The 20,011-nt window shown below is 44.3% G+C and overlaps 3 gene segments (V, D, J or C); all 3 read right to left on the bottom strand.

Annotated features, from left to right (window-relative positions):
- LOC117365992 overlaps window positions 1-17,814 on the bottom strand; it is a 193,058-nt gene extending 175,244 nt beyond the window's left edge. The window contains 2 exon segments of the V gene segment in view: window positions 17,286-17,586; window positions 17,725-17,814. Coding sequence covers window positions 17,286-17,586; window positions 17,725-17,770 — 347 coding nt within the window.
- Window positions 1-20,011, bottom strand: part of LOC117365993 — a 227,617-nt gene that overhangs the window by 159,557 nt on the left and 48,049 nt on the right.
- Window positions 5,598-6,321, bottom strand: LOC117365998. The segment is given in 2 exon segments: window positions 5,598-6,073; window positions 6,159-6,321. Coding segments are annotated over 2 exon segments (426 nt in total).

Below are 20,011 nucleotides of genomic sequence, written 5' to 3'. Positions count from 1 at the left end.
AGGACCGCCTATAATCTATATATTATTTCAGGTCCACATCCTGATTCCAAATTGTAATCACCTACGCCTGTCCCACCCCACTTACCTATAGGTGAAGTAGGTGGGGTGGGACAGGCATAGGTGACTACAATGCAGAATCAGGATGTGAACCTGAAATCATATATAAATTATAGGAGGTCCTATGATCTGATCACCTTTAATTATGATATGCCTGCCCCTTACCTAAAATAAATTGTCTGTTTAGAAAAATAGTATTTGTATTTCAACCCCTATGGGAATAGATAACATCCAGAAAAGAAACATCTAAGTTAGCCTAATTTAGGCAGTTTGTGTACTTCTAAAGTTTTTCTGTAACATTCATGACATACCCTTTTTGTTCTATACTAGGAAACTAATAATCAGCATATTGAAAAAAAATTATAAAAAGCATTTTTTTATGCAGTGCATAATTAAGTTGTGAAATCTGTTGCTGGAGAATGTGATCAAGGTGACCAATAGAACAGGATTCAAAAGAAGATTAGGCAAGTTTCAGGAGGAAAAGTCCATAAATTATTAGCCAGGTAGATTTGGGAAAGCAATGCTGATTCTTGAAAATGAACTATGTGAAATGCTATCGTTTTAAGGCTGGCATTTTTGACAAAATGTCTTTCACTGATAATAGTGCATGCTTCTCTTAAAGACAGCACACTATGTGCAAAGAGGGGGCACTTTTTCCTGATAGTTTGCACATACATGATGGTTCACACAAGCTCACACTCTTTTTAATAATAGTGCAACATCCTTGCACATAGTGCACTCTCTTGACAACATTGATGCATGAAAACCCAATCCATCCTGCTTTTTCTGAAGGCATATGGCAACCCTATGCATATTTATGTGCACAACTACAAATGGGAACTTAATTCACTTTAAAACTGTCTCCCATGATGACATCACCAAGATACTAGCCACTATTTGCCCTTACAGTTCCAACCTAGACCCCTGTTTGCCACGCCTCTTAGTGGCTATGAAAGACGCCTTCGTAGACTCTGTCCTTCCTCTCATCAACACTTCTCTACAAACAGGCAGAGTATCCGTAAACTAGAAGTCAGCAGTCATCAGACCAATCTTGAAAAACCCACACTCAACTCTAATGGGCCCAGCAACTTTAGACCTGTCTCCAACTTACCCTTCATCTCCAAGATAATGGAAAAAAACAGTGTTAAACCAAATACACTCCTTTATCGACAAACAAGGAGCCCTATCCACCTTCCAATTGGGATTCAGGAAATTCCACAGTACTGAAACCATCCTCCTCGACATCATTGATGACTGCTGGAAACTCATAGATAAGGATAATGATATCCTTCTGGTGCTGCTGGATCTCAGTGCGGCGTTCAACACTATTGTCCATCCTCTCCTCATTGCACAGCTCTCTGAAATTGGAATACGAGACACTGCATTACGATGGTTGACCTCCTTCCCGAATAATAGATCCAAAAGCAAACTGCTGAACAATGCACTATCGAAACTAAAACTGATCGAAACTAAAACTACTATCTACTACTACTACTACTATTAATTATTTCTATAGCGCTACCAGACGCATGCAGCACTATACAGAGTCACAAAGAGTATGAAAACAGTCCCTGCTCGAAAGAGCTTACAATCTAAACAGGCAAGACATACAAACAGGATATCATGGATACAGTTAAGGGGAACGGTTAATCAGCTAGCTGCCAGATGAGTAGGGTTAAGGATTGAAAGCTATATAAAAAAGGTGAGTTTTAAGTCTGCTTTTAAACAAGGGAAGTGGCTTGATGGACAAACTCGGGTAATATATTCTAGGCATTGGCATAAGGGGGGCAGCTAGATGAAAGGAACGAAGTCTGGAATTGACAGTGGAGGAGAAGGGTAACAGTGGAGGAGAAGAGTGACTTATTTGAGGAACGAAGTCCTCTGGGAGGTGTATAAGGAGAGAGAATCAGTAATTGATGAATCAGTAAGAAATAAGTTGATTAATAATAGGAGGAAGCCAGAGGGTCAGTGATGGAAACTTTGAACCATTGAGACTTGGTATGGGTGTAATTCCTTAGCCAAGTTGGTTTCTGAGACCTCTTATCCTCCATTCTGTTGATGAGCACCCTATAGTGGGATTCTTGTGTATATTTGAGGATTGTTTCTGAATAATCCCACAAACTATCTTCTCAGATTTCTTCGGCAGCAGAATCCCCCCTATCATTCAATCTCTATATTAGACCTGTCCTAGACATAGCTACAAATACCAAATACAGATTCACTCCTTTGTGGATGATATCTAACTATACCTTCTGCTAGAAGAAAACCATGATGCTAAGATCACAAAACTCTTAAACTGCCTCTCAGAAATCAAAAACTGGATGTCCGTCAACAAATTACAACTAAACGCCTCCAAAATGGCACCCCTTTGGATCCGCAAAGAGCACTGCAACTGCACCTGTCCCTCACTACACTGGGACTCAACTACCATAACTGCAAAAGCCCAAGCATACAATCTAGGAATACCAATCAGGAGCTGCATGTCAAAGCAGCTCCTGATTGGTGAGGCCCAACTTTAGTACAGGAAGAGGCGGTCGGAGCATACAGTGAGTGATTTCCTTCACTCGCCGGCGCTCCGGCTGCCCTCTCCTGTCTCCCCTGCCTAAAAACTGTATTTGCAGCTTTTTGAAATTCACAGGGGTTCCTGGAACGTAACCCCCGTGAATTTTGGGGAAATACTGTATTATGTATGTTAACCTGTAACCCATCTGAGCTCATTGGGGAGAAAAGGAAACTAACTAACATTTTCTGTCTCCTAATCCCTAATCTGAGACAGGTTGCTAGGCTCAATGGATCTTGGTCTGACTCAGCATAGCTTTCTTTGTGTTCTTATTTAGATTGAAAGGATGGAACTCTTGCTGGCTTCTCAGTGCACTCATAGGGTAATAAGAGGAGCTCTCGCCACCCTGTTCCTCTTCTGAAGAAGACACAGTTTCCTGACCTCAGCTCTGGCTGCTCCACATTGTGGTCACAGCTGTGAGTGATGATGCAGCTGCCATGCACACCAATGCAAACCATATGTGACAGACTGGAACGAAACAGCCTTTTGTGAGGAGCTCCACATGCAGCATCTATAATTATAGTGACCCCTGGTGGACAGCAGTAGTGCCTGTCCTCATTTTCAGGAATTTTCCAGACACCCATTAATCTCAAGAGGGAAAACAGACACTCAAGCGAAGCCAGAGGAAAGCAGTGCAGCTGCAGCCTTTGCTTACAAGTCTCAGTCATTCTTCTCTTTATAACTCCAAAGAACATGGCCCTGCAGTTGTAATTAGGAATGTTGTACGAACTTTATGTTAAGAACAGAAATTTAAAGACCAGCTGGCAAAGGTACAAAAATGGATTTGCTACTGACTGAGTGCTGTGGGTATGGACTGCCAGTCACATTAAGAGAAATTCATCAGAAAGATATTTTTACCAGTATTGGCATAATGATACGTCAAGTGGTTAATCTAAAACCAAAAGAAATGAGGGATCTTGCCAGGTGTATCCTAGATTGGCCACTGTTGGAAATATGTCTACATTATACCTTGGCTTCAGAAATTACACTGGTTGCTAGTAGCATTTGGAGTACAGTACAAGGCTGCAATGATTTGTCATCAATTTTTGTATGGTACAATCCCAGAGTATTTTAAGAGTAAGATAATTACTTAGCCTAAAAGATTGCTACGTTCTGAAAAGTCTGCTTTGTTAAAGGCTAATGCTAATCCAAAATAGGTTGAAACTTGCGCAATGACCTTGTGTTGTGCTGGAGTGACATTATGGAATTCACGGGTAGGGTAGTTGAGAAAATGCGCTGATAGAGGAACATTTAGGAAGCTCCTCAGAACACAACTGTTTGTCAATGCTTTTTTTTATATATAGGGTCTGATTTGTCCTGTTGAAGGAACTACTGTACTGTGCATTTAAATTTTAGATGTTTTGTTCCTTTCTTGTGTTTTAGCTATTATGTATGTGCATATTTGTAAACCGCCTAGGAATTAGATGGTATAGAAACTTTATTTTTTTAAATAATTTATGTTCCACATATTATACAATTCTATGCGGATTACAAATTATTCAGGTACTCAAGCATTTGTCCCTAACTGTCCTGGCAGACTCCCACTCTAACTAATGTATCTGGGGCAATGGGGGTTAAGGGCTAGATTCACTAAGCTCACCGATCGTGTCCCGACCAGTTTGCGAGCGTTCCCCGACCCTGACCCAATTCACTAACCTCCTGGCTGATCAACCTCCCACCCTATCCGATCCGCCCATGTAAATGAGGGGAAATGGTATGCAAAGTAGGAAGGCAGCGATTCGCTAAACAGAAGAAGGAACACCGATTGGGCTGGCCAATCCATAAAGAAGCACCTGCTGAGGACCAGTCGCTGCTGACTCTCCTGCTCTCTGCTGCCCTGTCCCTGCAGTGCGAGCCCATGGTTATAACATGTGGTTTTAAACTGCGGGTTAAAAACGTGTTCTGCTCCATATCTGGCTGCAGCGTGTTCTGTTATCTGGCTAAAGTATGTTCTGTTCCATTAATGTCCACTCAAAACCGCATTTGTTTTGACCTCGCTTGTGCGGTCTGTGCATGTGCCTGGATCACTCTGCAGCGATCTGTGGGGTCGCTATGGGGTGTGCCTCTGATCACATTAATTTGCATGAGGATTTGTAGTGAATTGGTCGCCCGGCAAGACTCGGCCATGGATCGCCCAACAAAGGTGGGCTTAGTGAATCTAGCCCTAAGTGACTTGCCCAGGGACACAAGGAGCAGTGTGGGATTCAAACCCATAACCTCAGGGTGCTGAGGCTGTAACTCTAACCAATGCACCACACACTCACCCCCACCCCCCATACTTTTTGGAAATCCAAAGTATGGACATAAGTTCATTCTCACCTCATCTCCAGCCCCATAAACACCTTCCATATATCTGCATATCTGTTCCACAACTTTTATAAGCCCTATTCGTGATCATAAAACCCATGTACTTTTCTGTGTTGAAACTCATCTCTCACTCTGTTTTCTATAACTCGGATTCATGACATCCAGGGTAGCTCCTTGTGACCCTAGGCAAGTCACTTAATTCTCCATAGCCCCAGGTACGTTAGATAGATTGTGAGCCCACTGGGACAGATAGGGAAAATGCTTGAGTACCTGATTGTAAACCGCTTAGATAACCTTGATAGGCGGCATATAAAATCCTAATAAACTTGAAACTCATCCCCATGAGCTCAGAATAATTTTCTCTTTGCAGAGGTACAGCTTGACTAACGGACTGTGGAACCTCCTTACAGCCCCTCACACCTACTTTTTGAAAATCCAAAGTACGAACATAAGTGAACAACTCCAGCCCCAGCCCCATGAACACCTTCCATGTATGTGCATATGTATTTCACAAGTTTTTAAAGCCCTATCTCTGTCCATAAAACTGTCTAATTGTGTTTATTTTGAACTTTTTATTATTATTATTTTTTTTTTTTGCATAAATTCATCTCCTGCTCTGTTGTCCTTCACTCGGATTCATGAGATCAAGGATAGCTCTTCCCCATCAGCTCAGAATAATTTTCTCTCTGCAGAGTTGCAGTACGAATTAGCTGAATGTAACAGGAGCAATTTGCAGCCTTCACTTCCTCCCTCAACTGTGACATTCAGCTCAGCTACAAGAATTGGAGCAGATTTTTAACTGCATGTGCTGTGAGAATGTATCACTGTGCAAAGTGCTGCTGTACCAGCTGTTACAGTAATAAACAGCGTCATCCTCTTTCTGCACCCCCTGGACAACTAATTTCCAGAGGTTCTTAGAGGTGTCAGGGGTAACGGAGAATCGCTCGGGGATGCCTTGCCCCCTGCCTTGGTCACTACTAGTGTAGTAATGGTACACAAATCGGGGAACACCATCAGGCTTCTGCTGGTACCATCGAACTCTGTCACTGGTAATGCTGAACCCAGAGGACAAGGTGCAGGTGATCTCAACATTCTGTCCTGGGGTCACTGTGACTGAGGGTGGCTGCGTCAGCTGTTGGGAGCTAACACCTAAAAGAAGAAAAAAAAAATTGCTGAGGCGCCAAAACAGCATTTACTGCATGAGTCTCTTTCTCCAACGGTGCTGCTTTCTTACCTGCACACCAGGCACCTATCAGGATTGTTACCGGAGCCCAGAGCATTGTGAGAAGATCCTAAGCAGGCAGGCAGAACTTTCCACTTCTCTCTTTGGCCTCTGCTTATATCATTTTCTTCAGGCTAGCTGTAGTAAGGCTCCACCTCCATGCAAATCAGCTCTATTCTCATTGGCTCTTACCATAATCTTTTTCATTAATGCAAGGAAATGCTGCTAGGTGTGTGCTGAAGCTCCTTCAATGTTTTCCTATTAGCAGCCCTGCGAGTACCACAAACATTGCAATACGCCCATAACTCAAGTGGATGAGAGCCAATAGAAAACAGGAGATGGCATTTATGGGAAGGATAATTCAGTCAGGTTGAACACATGGGTACAGAACTTTGCCCATTTTAGGAAAGAGGTCACAGCTCTCAGGGAAAATAACTTTGCTAGACTGTATCGGTATCAGATTGCAGAAAATGGCAAGTTCTGTCCCAAAATTTACCTAGTGGCTAGGGGTGGGGTGGATTCCTTCTGCTATAACCTGATGTGGATTTAAAATGTATTTCACTTTCTTCAGTCTATAGCAGCGTATCGCAAACTGTGTGCCATGGCGAGATTCCCAGTGTGCCGCAAGACGCTGATGAGGAGGAGAGACATCAGCTGACTGAGAGAGGCATGTCTTGTAGGCAGTCAGCTGGCGCCTCTCCTCCTCTATGAGCTTCTCCTCTTCCATCACCCCCTCCCCCCTCTGATGGCACAAGGCCCCAGCTGGATGTTGATGTGATGACATCACGTATGCATATGACATCATTGTGTTGATGTCCATGCACTTCCGGATGCCTTACAGCTGCGGCCCCGAGTTTAGTGTACTGCGGCTCTGGAGAGTTTGCGAGAAACTAGTCTATGGAATGACACTCTAGAACAGTGGTCTCAAACTCAAACCCTTTGCAAGACCACATTTTGGATCTGTAGGTATTTGGAGGCCTCAGAAAAAAATAGTTAATGTCTTATTAAAGAAATGACAATTTTGCATGAGGTAAAACTCTTTATAGCTTATAAATCTTTCCTTTTAGCTAAATCTTAATAATGATATTGTAATTTATAGCTAAAGTGACATATGATCAAGAAACTGTTTTATTTTACTTTTGTGATTATGATAAACACTAGTGTTTAAACCCGTTACATTAACGGGTGCTAGAATATATGTCTGTCTGTCTTCCTTTCTTTCTGTGTCTCTCCCTGCCCCTGTCTCTCTCTTCCTTTCTTTCTTTCTGTCTTTCTCCCTCCCGCTGTCTGTCCTTCTTTCTTTCTGGTTCTCTCTCTGGCACCCTGTCTGTCTGTCTTTCTTTCTTTCTGTCTCTCTCCCTGCCCGCTGTCTTTCTGTGTGTCTGTCTTTCGTTCCAATGCGCTGCCTGCCTGCCTGTCTTTCTGTCTCTCCATAGCCCCTTTCTGTCTCCCCTCCCCCAAAGCAAACCAAGATTGCTCCCAGGCCCCTTCCCTCTCCGTCCCCTCCACTTCCCTGTGCAGCAGCAGCATTTCCCTCCCATTCTTCCCTGTGCTGGAGCAGCATTTCCCGCCCTTCCCTGTGCAGTAGCAGCATTTCACACACACAGCACTTCTCTGTGCAGCAGCAGCATTTCCCGGCCTTACCTGTGCAGAAGCAGCATTCCCCCCCCCACACACACACACTTCCCTGTGCAGCAGCAGCATTTCCCCTACACACACACACCCTTTCCTGTGCAGCAGCAGCATTTGCCGTTCTTTCCTGTGCAGCAGCAGCAGCATTTCCCGGTCTTCCCTGTGCAGCAGCAGCATTTCCCGCCACCCCCCTTCCCAGCCGCCGCATTTAAATTCAGAGAAAAGCACTGCACCGAGCTACCGCTGGCTTCGGCATCTTCTATCCACTGCAACCAACCTTAGCAGAAACAGGAAGTAGTCAGAGAGGGCAGGCCGCAGTGGACAGAAGACGGCGAGGCCAGCAGTAGCGCAGTGCAGTGCTTTTCTCTGAATTTAAACGTAGGTGAGCCGGCGAGAAGGAGGAGGCTTAAAAGTAGCTGGTTTGGCAGTGAGTGAGGGCGGGAGGGGGAAGTCGCTGGCTGTGCTGTGTCTCTTCATATTCGAATTCGAAAATGGAATTCGGCATGGAGGGACACAGCACTTGTCAGCGGCCACCATGGTCAGCAATCGGGGGGGGCGAGGACGCGGCTCAGGAGACTGGGAAAGTGTTGGCGGGTGGCGGCGGGGGCCTCCTCCTGCAGGCACTCGTGTCTCAGGGGTCCAGCTCATCCCGGCAGGGAGAGAGCTTGCCTGCTTCCTCCAGCAGTTGGTGAGTGAGGGCGGGAGGAGGGGAGTGGCTAGAGTGATCCCTGTCGTCGCGTTCTAAAATGGAACACGGCCACGGATCAGAAATCACAGCAGCAGGGATCACGCAGTTTTAAAAGCACATGCGCGGGTAAGGTTTTATTATATAGGATACTCAGGGCCTCAAAATAGTACCTGGCGGGCCACATGTGGCCCCTGGGCCGCATGTTTGAGACCACTGCTCTAGAAGGAGGAAAGCTTGTAGCTGTTGCTGGCTTTAGTGCCTCCTGGAGTCTCATAGAGGGCCATTTCCATTTTTTTTCAAGTTGTCTACATTGTCTTTTGAGTTGGAGTAGTTCGTTGTCAAATCACTTGTCTGATTTTCGGAGGATTTTGGTTTTAAATTTTTCTGGGGCTAGTTCATTGAGGGTGGTCTTACTTAGCAGGTTCCATTTAGAAATAAAGTCTTTAGGTGTGTAGTGTTGTATTATGGAATCTGTTTTTGACCAGAATACTGTGGGATTTATATGTTTGCGTGAAAGGAAGGTAGTCTGTTGAGTAGTCGGAGTGTATTTGTTGCTGGACCAATTGATTTCGAAGAAAGGTGTAGTGATCAGACCATAGGGAACGGTTCCATTTTCCATTTGAGGTTTGAATTTCTGGATGTGTGGTCTGTTGGGACATGTATGCTACAATGTCCAGTTGGTGTCCTTTTTCATGTGTAGATTGAGGATCTAAGATTTTATATGTTAGGGCTTCTAGGTATGCTAGTACAGATTTAGCATTTTTGCAAGATTGGTTTTCAAGGTGAAGGTTGAGGTCTCCTAGAAGGAGGTTGTAGGTAGTTGCTAGAGAGTTTCGATAGATAAATTCTTCAAATATTGGTTTGGCTGTGCTCCAGTTACTTGGGGTTATGTAGCATAGTATGCATGTGAGTGTTCCTTTAAGAGTTTAAATGATGTGCTTGAGAGTTGACAGGCAAGTAAATCCATGTATTGTTCTGTTATTTTGTCTTCTAGGTATATGTTTAATGTGTTTCTGGCTATGATAGCAATTCCTCATCCTCTCTTATTTTCTATGCATACCAGAGTTATTTTGTGGCTTTTTGGGCAGACTTCAGTTATTCTAGGGTCAGTATCAGAGGTGAGCCAGGTCTCTGTGAGGAAAAGGCAGTCAAGGTTATCTTCTTCTATCCAGTTTTTTATGCGTTCCGTTTTGGGGCCAATGGATCTGATGTTCATATAGGCGCATTTGAGAGGGGTGCATTCTGTTGGCGAGTTGCTCATTGTTTTCAGGTATATGAGTGATCTTTGGTGGGGTAGTATTGTGGTAATGTAGGGATTTGTTGGTTGTTGAGTTAGGGGAGGGTTGATAATTGAAGGGCTGATAGTTTGTGTTTCTGTTTAATATGCGATGCCAGTTTGGCTGGGTAATTCCTCTGGAATTTGCTATGATAGGTATTGGGTATATGTTGTGTGCATGTGTTTTCCAGTCTGTGAGGAGCAGAAGTATAAGAAGGATTGCTTAAGTATAACTTAAAAGTGTGGTTCTCATGGTGGTGCAAGATGCAATGCTCACTGTACCTGACATATCTAGTATGGTATAGGATTTAGGGAAGAACAAATATAATACCCAAGTTAATGCTAATATTGCCTGCTACAGATTTCAGTGCGTCCCTTGCATCTCCCTCTTGTTTACAGTTATCTCCAGCTGGGTCTGGGGAGGGGGAGAGTATTTTCTCCTGTTCTCTGCTAAACACAAAACACTGCTGGAACAGGAGGGGTGGTGATGGGCCAAGTGTCCTGCTGGAAAGGGCTCCCAAAAGTGGCAGCTGGTGCCAAGCGCCGCTAGCGCTTCCACTCTTCTAGTTCCCTTCCCTGCTGGAACGGGGGAGGGGTGTAGATGAGTCCAGGTGCCCTGCCGGAAAGGGCTCCCGAGACTGGCCGCTGTTGTGGAGCGCAATGCTTCTCTTTATGACATTATGACATCATAATCTCATCTCTGGAATGTAGCTGCTCTTTGGGTTTCTGCCAGGTACTTGGGACCTGGGTTGGCCACTGTTGGAAACAGGATACTGGACTTGATGGACCTTCAGTATGTCTCAGTATGGCAATTCTTTTTTTTTTCTTTCCATAACTATTTTATTGAAAGTTTTTTTTATACAAACAAAAAGCATTCCAGTATAATAACATAAAAGAACAATACAAACTTACCAACAAATCAGTTCTTGGTTGTCATACATTACTAAAACTTTTCATAGCTTCAATTACTCACTAAACTTTAATAAACATCCCCATATTTTCTTAAATTTCATCAAACTGCCACTCTGTACTGCGTATATTTTCTCATATTTACTGTATAAGCATACCATATTCCACCACATATCATAATCTAACTTAGAAATATCTTTCCAGTTATATAATATTGTTTTAACAGTTATCATTAATAAGTTCTTCAAAAGCTGTGCTTTATAAGCATCCAATTCAGATGTTACACCATATCCCCTAATGTCATTATTTGATAGGTTAAAGGTTCTGATAAACATAAGAACATAAGAATTGCCGCTGCTGGGTCGGACCAGTGGTCCATCGTGCCCAGCAGTCCGCTCACGCAGCGGCCCTTAGGTCAAAGATCAGTGCCCTAACTGAGACTAACCTTACCTGCGTACGTTCTGGTTCAGCAGGAACTTGTCTAACTTTGTCTTAAATCCCTGGAGGGTTTTTTCTCCTATAACAGCCTCTGGAAGAGCGTTCCAGTTTTCTACCATTCTCTGGGTGAAGAAGAACTTCCTTACGCTTGTACGGAATCTATCCCCTTTTAACTTTAGAGAGTGCCCTCTCGTTCTCTCTACCTTGGAGAGGGTGAACAATCTGTCTTTATCTACTAGGTCTATTCCCTTCATTATCTTGAATGTTTTGATCATGTCCCCTCTCAGTCTCCTCTTTTCAAGGGAGAAGAGGTCCAGTTTCTCTAATTTCCCATTGTACGGCAACTCCTCCAGCCCCTTAACCATTTTAGTCGCTCTTCTCTGGACCCTTTCGAATAGTACTGTGTCCTTCTTCATGTACGGCGACCAATGCTGGACGCAGTATTCCAGGTGAGGGCGTACCATGGCCCGGTTCAGCTGCATGATAACCTTCTCCAATCTTTTCGTGATCCCCTTCTTAATCATTCCTAGCATTCTGTTTGCCCTTTTCGCCACCACTGCACATTGCGTGGATGACTTCATTGATTTGTCGACCAGTACTCCCAAGTCTCTTTCCTGGGGGGTCTCTCCAAGTACTGCACCGGACATCTGGTATTCGTGTATAAGATTTTTTGTTACCGACATGCATCACCTTATACTTATTCACGTTAAACCTCATTTGCCATGTCGCAGCCCATTTCTTGAGCATATCTATGTCACGTTGCAGGTCTTCCCAATCCTCCTGCATCTTGACTACTCTGAATAACTTTGTATCATCTGAAAATTTAATCACCTCACTTGTCATACCATTTTCCAGGTCGTTTATAAATATGTTGAAGAGCAAGGGTCCAAGCACCGAACCCTGCAGCACTCCACTCATGACGCTTTTCCAGTCCGAGTATTGTCCATTTACCCCCACTCTCTTTTTCCTATCCGCCAGCCAGTTTTTAATCCACATGAGTATTTCATCCTCGATTCCATGGCTCGCAATTTTTCAAAATAATAGCCCAAATTTTACTCCAGTAAGTAGCTACAAATGGACATTTAAATAACATGTGCTTCATAGTTCCCATTGCCACCTTACAAGTCCAGCAAAACTTCCCTTTTGATTCATCTATTTTTGACAGTTTCACAAAACAGAAAAAAAAAAAAGATTGCATTATGCTCACCGAATGAAGAGATGATGTAATTGATACCCAAATCAATTTCCATTGCACATCATTTTAACTTTTACCAATATCAAATTCCCAAATACTCTGCAACCCCCTGGGCTGTTTAAAGGCATTTACCTTCAAGCGCTTATACCACTGGGAAGCTGCCCCTTTGCAATTCAATAAAGAAGAACATAGAGATACACAATCTGGTTCTACATCCTGAAGCTCACATGGGGTTTGGCCTAGGGATTTGGCCAATCAGAATCTTATGCCACTCTCAGTGCATCCCAGAATGCACTGCAAGAGGGGCCTAAGATTCCAGTTGGCCCAGGTGCCTAAGGTCCCTCCTATGGGATTGGACATCTCTCTTGCCGGGGATGTTTGGGGGGCTGCTAGCAGGAGGGATTAGGCATCCCTCCCACCCACCTGGACAGCAGCACCCAAATGACTCTCCCACTGTGAGACCTGACATTCCTCCGAGGCCTCCTAAAGCAGCAGTGGTGGTGGCAGTGGATGGTCAGGAGCAGCATCGTTCTGAATGGGCTATTTGCAGCCTGCCCCACTAGGGCTTCTCTCTGCCATGTCATAAGAACATAAGCAATGCCTCCACTGGGTCAGACCCGAGGTCCATCGTGCCCAGCGGTCCGCTCACGCGGCGGCCCAAACAGGTCCAGGACCTGTGCAGCAGCCCCCTATCTATACCCCTCTATCCCTTTTTTCAGCAGGAAATTGTCCAATCCTTTCTTGAACTCCAGTACCGTACTCTGTCCTATTACGTCCTCTGGAAGTGCATTCCAGGTGTCCACCACACGCTGGGTAAAGAAAAACTTCCTAGCATTTGTTTTGAATCTATCCCCTTCCAATTTTTCCGAATGCCCTCTTGTTCTTATATGTTTTGAAAGTTTGAAGAATCTATCCCTCTCTACTTTCTCTATGCCCTTTATGATCTTGTAGGTCTCTATCATGTCTCCTCTGAGTTTCCGCTTTTCCAGGGAGAAGAGCCCCAGCCTCTCCAATCTTTCAGTGTATGAAAGGATTTCCATGCCCTTAATCATTCGTGTCGCTCTCCTCTGGACCCTCTCAAGTATTGCCATATCCTTCTTAAGGTACGGTGACCAATACTGAACACAGTACTCCAGGTGCGGGCGCACCATTGCCCGATACAACGGCAGGATGACTTCTTTCATTCTGGTCGTAATACCCTTCTTAATAATACCCAACATTCTGTTTGCCTTCTTCGCGGCTGCTGCGCATTGTGCCATTGACTTCATTGTTGTATCCACCAGTACACCCAAATCTCTTTCAAGGTTACTTCCCTCTAATACTAATCCCCCCATTTGGTAGCTGAACAACGGGTTCTTTCTCCCTATATGCATGACCTTGCATTTCCCTACATTGAAGTTCATCTGCCATTTATTCGCCCACTCCTCCAGTTTGTTTAGGTCCCTTTGTAGGTCCTCAGACTCTTCCGTAGTTCTAACCCTTCTACAGAGTTTAGTGTCATCCGCAAATTTTATAACTTCACATTTCGTCCCCGTTTCCAGGTCATTAATAAATAAATTGAACAGCAGCGGTCCGAGTACAGACCCCTGTGGAACTCCGCTCTTGATGGTCCTCCATCCCGAGTAGTGACCCTTCATTCCAACCCTCTGTCTTATGCCTGCCAACCAGTGTTTGACCCATCTGTGTACGTCCCCTTCCACCCTGTGGTTCCACAGCTTCCTAAGTAGCCGCTCATGGGGTACCTTGTCAAAGGCCTTTTGGAAGTCGAGGTAAATGATGTCTACGGGTTCCCCTTTGTCCAACTGGCTGTTCACCCCCTGAAAGAAGTGCAGTAAGTTTGTTTGGCATAATCTTCCCTTGCAGAAGCCATGTTGGCTCACTTTCATCAGCCCATTTTTTTCGATGTGCTCACAGATGCTGTCCTTTATCAGTGCTTCTACCATCTTGCCTGGAAACGATGTCAAACTTACCGGCCTATAGTTTCCCGGGTCTCCTCTTGACCCCTTTTTAAAGATAGGTGTAACATTTGCTATCTTCCAGTCCTCCGGGATCTCTCCAGTTTTCAAGGATAGGTTGCAAACTCGTTGGAGTATTCCCGCTATCTCATTTCTTAGTTCTTTTAGTACCCTAGGGTGGATTCCGTCCGGGCCTGGTGATTTGTCGCTTTTCAATCTATCTATCTGTTGGAGGACATCCTCATGGCTCACCTCTATTGTTTGCAATATCTCAGTCCTTTGACCAATCTTTATATGTCCTGGTTTGAAGAAGTTTTTATCTACACATTGCCTGAATTTCGACATGTTTCCAAATGGTGGCGCTTTATAGACGATATTTTTGTCATCTGGTCGGGTACTTTACAACAACTTTCTGAATTTGCTGAAAAAATAAATCAATGTCATCAATCTATCAAATTTACTATGTCATATAGTAATGAGAGCATTAGCTTTTTAGATGTTCTCATTCAAAAGAAAAATAACGGTTTGGAGACTTCTATTTTTCATTAAAAAACTGATAGAAATACATTATTAAAATTTGATAGTATGCACCCAGCTCATTTAAAAACTAGTATTCCCTTTGCACAATTTCTTAGATACAGAAGGATTTGCAATACTAAAGAAAGATTTATACAAGAAGCAAAAATATTGGAACATAGATTGATATCGAGAGATTATCCAGCCACTATAGTTAAGAAAGCTAAAAAACGAGCTCTATATAATCCTAGAGAAACATTGTTGGATTACAAGAAATCTCAAGTTGAAGAAACAATCATTCCCTGTGTGATTAAACAAACTCGTATGTCACCACAAATTATTAGGAGATATAAAAAAACATCTTCCTCTTCTTAAAACCTTACCTTGTTTTGAGAATAAACGATTTATTTTTTCTCAATCGAGAAATAAAAATTTGAGTGACTGGCTGTGTCATACTGCTAAAGAGAAATTTATAGATGAAGACTTTAGTATCACACTGGGTCATAGGCCATGTGGCCATTGCTCAAATTGTAATATAATGGCTGAGGTCTCTGCCTTTATTAATCCTTTTGATGGGAAAAATTACAGTTTACGTCATACATCTTCATGTCAATCTACAAATATCATCTATGTAATTCAATGTCCATGTGACCTACTGTACATAGGTCAGACATCACGGACTCTAACGGTCAGAATAACTGAACATAAAAGTTGTCTTAATACTCGAAAATTAACAGCGCCCTTAGTAGCCCATTGTATTCAGTGTAACCATAGATTTGAAAACTTGAAATGTTGGGTGATCGAAAAATTGCCCTTGACTCAAAGAAGAGGAGATGTCAGAAGAATACTATGGCAGAAGGAACAACGATGGATCAACAGGTTACAGACTGTTGAACCATTGGGTCTGAATACAACTTATGAGTGGCAACCGTTTCTTTGAATCAGTAAAATATTCTTTTATTAATGACAGCTGGCAGGGTGGTCTGTATAATTGCCGATGTTTGGCCTATCACGCATCACGTTTTGTGATGACGTCATGACGCCCAGTCCGTTTCTTATTCGAACTGGGCGCGTCTCACAGTCCTAACTCCATTTTGAGAAGAGCCAGCTTTATGTTCAACGGATTGCAAGAAATAAGGAGACACCTGAAGATGGCATATATCCCCTGAAGTAGCCGGTCTAGGCGAAACAGAAAGTCTTTTCTGTCGGGATTAGGAGCTGAAAGTCTCTCTGGAATTTTCATCTTTTCAGATGAGTGTATTTCTCCCTTAATTGCGGTTTTTTTTGCATTCTGTGCCTCTGAAAACTCTTGCACAAATGAAACTGAGCTGTAGCCTTCATCACTAATTTAGTTAAGCTTGGGGTTCTTATCATGAATTTTTGACATACTTACAGTTGCTCTATATATATATTTATAAAAAAAGTGTTTGAAAAAAAGTGACTATGAATGAATGAAAATCTTATTTATATAATTGTATACGGAGTTTTTTTATAAACCTGTGATGATGTGTTGAGGGCTGGGCACTTGTGTAGTCCCAACCTCTCACAATTGAGGTTTATTTTTCTCCGTGTCATTGTTATTATTATCATTGTTTTGATTTTCTATATGTTCTAAGTGACGTCAATGCTTCTGTTGGATGCAGCTTGAATGAGCCCCTGCTAATAACTATATTTAACAATACGTACAAAATCACCTCTATTGTTGACAGTTTTTCTTCTTGATCACCATGGAAGATCACGTCGGGTTCTGGTACACTGGATGTGTCCTCGCTTGTGAAGACTGACGAGAAGAATTTGTTTAACCTGTCGGCTACCTCTTTTTGCTCCTTTATCACTCCCTTTTTGTCACCATCATCCAACGGTCCTACTTCCTCCCTCGCCATTAGTGACATGCGAGGCAGGATGTGAGCAACCCGTTCAGATGTCACTGCTGACCATCCATCGCTGTCACCATGGCTGCTCTAGGATGCCTCGGAGGTATGTCAAGCCTCACTGGTGGGTGTGTGTGGGGGAGGTGTTGGTCATTGGATCAGTGAGTCCGATTTTCTTAGACAACAAATCGATTCATCAAAGTGAATCGGTGAATCAATTAGAATTAGCGAATCGGGCAACACTAATACATACAGGTTCACAGTGTATATGCTTTAGCAGGATTATAAGAGGTCAAGAGCATAAACTAAGCACATACATGAGATTTTTTAAAAGTGCACACATTACCTGCACGCTAGCAGACAGAAAGTGTGTAGCTGAGTGCACTGTAGAATGAACAGCCTCAAAAAGGGGGGGAGGGAGGGGAAAAAGTTGATCATTTCTGTTAAAAATGAGGAGAGGAGAGGACAAGAGTTGGGGGAGAAGTGTTGAGTGAGGGTGTTAGAAAGTCAACATTCTTGATCTTCGAGGAGGAGGCTTCAGTCTGGAGAGAGGAAGGAGCAGTGATGTAGTTTGTTAACAGTCTGTTCAGCCCCAGGATAAGGAGGGGAAGCTGTGAGGTTTCTGTCTCAGTTCCCCTTTGGGCTCTGGCACTGTGTGAGCACTACCACTCCACACAGCACATTGATATGTAGCATCATCTTCAGGTTTGGTACCAGTGATGGTTAAGGACATGGTGTTACCAGATCTGGAACCAGAGAATCGCTCAGGGATGCCAGAGGGTCTGGTGCTAGTGGCATAGATAAGTGACCGAGGAACATTCTCTAATTTCTGCTGAACCCAAAATGGATAATTACTATCAGTGATAGATCCTGTGTTTATCTGGCAGGAGACTGTTGCAGTCCCTCCGGGGGATACCGATGCTGATGGGCCTTGAGTCACCACGAGTTGAGCATCAGACCCTGCAAAGGAGAAATTAAATCCTTAAAGGTATCAACATGGATCAAAGCATCAGAACTCACCAAGGGAGAGACTAAAGTGAGAATAAATCTCACAAGTGTTTTATCTGCTTACAGAAACTGTTAAATCTTGTCCCTTACATGCACAGAAGGTGAAGAGTGTGAGGAACAGAAGAGCCCAGGACATGGTGCAAGAGGGACCGGCAGAGCTCAGCTTTCAGCTGCCAACAGATTACTAGGAGGAAGAGACTCCAATTCCTTCTTATACCCCTGCAGAATTGTGGCACCGCCCCTGCAAGCAAATCTGCTCGCTTCTCATTGGCTTCTGGCTCTTCTTTCCTTTTATTTGCACTCTCAGAGGCTGTTGGGGAATAAATGTCCTTTGTAAAACAGACAATGAATTTCTGCAGGAAATGCTGCCTCTCTGTCCTGGTCCTTACTTAGCTTCATTATAACGACAACTGCCTATGACAGTCTTGACCCCAGTGGAGAACTTGGTTAGATTTGGCATTAATCCATAACAAGTACAAAATTTAGATTGTGAGCAAACTCATGGACAGCGTAATGCTTTTTTGTTTGGGGGGGGGGGGGTCCAAAATCTTCACTCAAGACCCTGCCCAAGCTCCACCCAAGACTCTACCCCCATAATAGTAATGCCATTTTTTTCCATTCATTCATCATACACACACAATATAATCTTATTAACAATACATAATGGTAACCACAAAATTAAACTACATAAAGCACATTGTATGCAGAGAAAATTTTAGTTAACATTTGTATTCTGCTTTTTTTCAGAGAGGTCAAGGCAGATGAATTTAAAATATGCAATGTCACCTCAGGAACAGCTACAGAAAACTCCCCTTCAGTGCCAAACAAGTACATCAAGAAGTAATACAAAGCCCTACAAAGAGCATGTGAATAGAAATACTGGGTCAGACTAATGGTCCATCTAGCACAATATCCAGTTTCCTTTGCCACCATCCATGGCCTGTCCCCCCTTTGAAGGCCTGTCCCCCCTTAAAGGTCTGCACCCCCCCCTTAAAGGCCTGTTCCCTCCTTGAAGGCCTGCACCCCCCCCAAGGCCTGTCCCACCCCCCGAAGGACTGCCCCCCCAAAGGACTGTGTACCCCCTCTCCCGGGAAGGCCTCCGTGTTCCCCGTGGCCTCCCTGCACTGTTTACCTTAAAGCTGCAGCCTGCAGCAAAGATCGTGGTTACAGCGTCTTTGCAAATTGCTTTGAGCTGTTTCCTCTGCTGCGGTCCCGCCCCTCCTCTGACGTCAGAGGCAGGATCGCGGTGGAGGAAACAGCTCAAAGCACTTTGCAAAGTCGCTGTAACCGCCATCTTCGCTGCAGGCTGCAGCTTTAAGGTAAACGGTGCGGGGAAGCCAGGGGAGCATGGAGGGCTACCCGGAGGGGATGCGCAGTCCTTCGGGGAGGCCAGGGGGGAAGCCTGACAGCAGCACTTCCCGACTGACCTTCCCTCCTCGCCCTCTAAAGCAGGTGAGGCAGTGGCCGGCCAGCAAGAGCAGCGCTGCTGCTCCTGCTTTAGGAGGCGAGGGGGGAGGATCCGAATCAGGAAGCCAATTTTTTTTAATTTAAATCGATTCAAATTGATTCACCCGAAGTGAATCGGTGAACCAATTCGAATCGTGAATCGGGCAGTGTTCAGTGCCTCTTGGTGCTCCTTCTCGTGCTGCAGTTGCTGAGTAGGGCTAAGGTGGGATTAGAACTTCTAGTCTGCCCCTATTCTGCCCTGCCCCCCCCCACCTCCTTTTTTTTGTCAGTCTGCTGATGCATGAGTGGTTCATGGGGGAAGGGGGCTGGTTAATTTCCTGGTACTATCATTGTGCCAGGGGGAAATTGCCCATTACTGTACATAAATCACTGAGCCTCGGGTCATTCCCCTCTGATGCTTTGAGGGTCGCATTTTTACTCAGTGCACAGATGGCGCCATTGGACTCTGAGCAGGCCTGTATGATGCACCAGTTTCTGTGTCAGGGCAAGGCAGGCCCACATGGAACTGATTCTCCTCGCTGCAGATGACTCATTGCTGAGTGCAAGGCTGGTGTAGCCCTTGTTACTGCACACATCATCGGGGTAGTGTAAAGCTCTTGCAGCCCTGCCAATTTATTCTAGGTCGGGGCCATCAGCAGGTGTATGCTACAGTTCCAGCGGTGCCAATCTTTGCCTCTGCAGCAAAGATTCATCGTGGGGGGAGGGAGGGCAGAAGAGTAAAAACCCTGGGGGGATCATTAGGAGGTACTTACCGCTCCAAACACTCAGGTTTCTGCATTGTTTCCAACTCAGGGAAGGGCTCTGTTGCATGTGGGATGAGTTCCCTATGCAGCATGATCCTGTTTCCATCCCCTGGGATGGAACGGAGGCTGTTTCTTCTGCTGCCAGTCCTGCTGGCAGCCCAGGAGCC

This window comes from Geotrypetes seraphini, chromosome 8 (assembly GCF_902459505.1).
Source record: "Geotrypetes seraphini chromosome 8, aGeoSer1.1, whole genome shotgun sequence".
NCBI classification, from domain to species: Eukaryota; Metazoa; Chordata; class Amphibia; order Gymnophiona; family Dermophiidae; genus Geotrypetes; species Geotrypetes seraphini.
The sequence above is the reverse complement of the archived record's forward strand: the minus strand, read 5'-3'. Positions and strand labels throughout refer to the sequence as shown.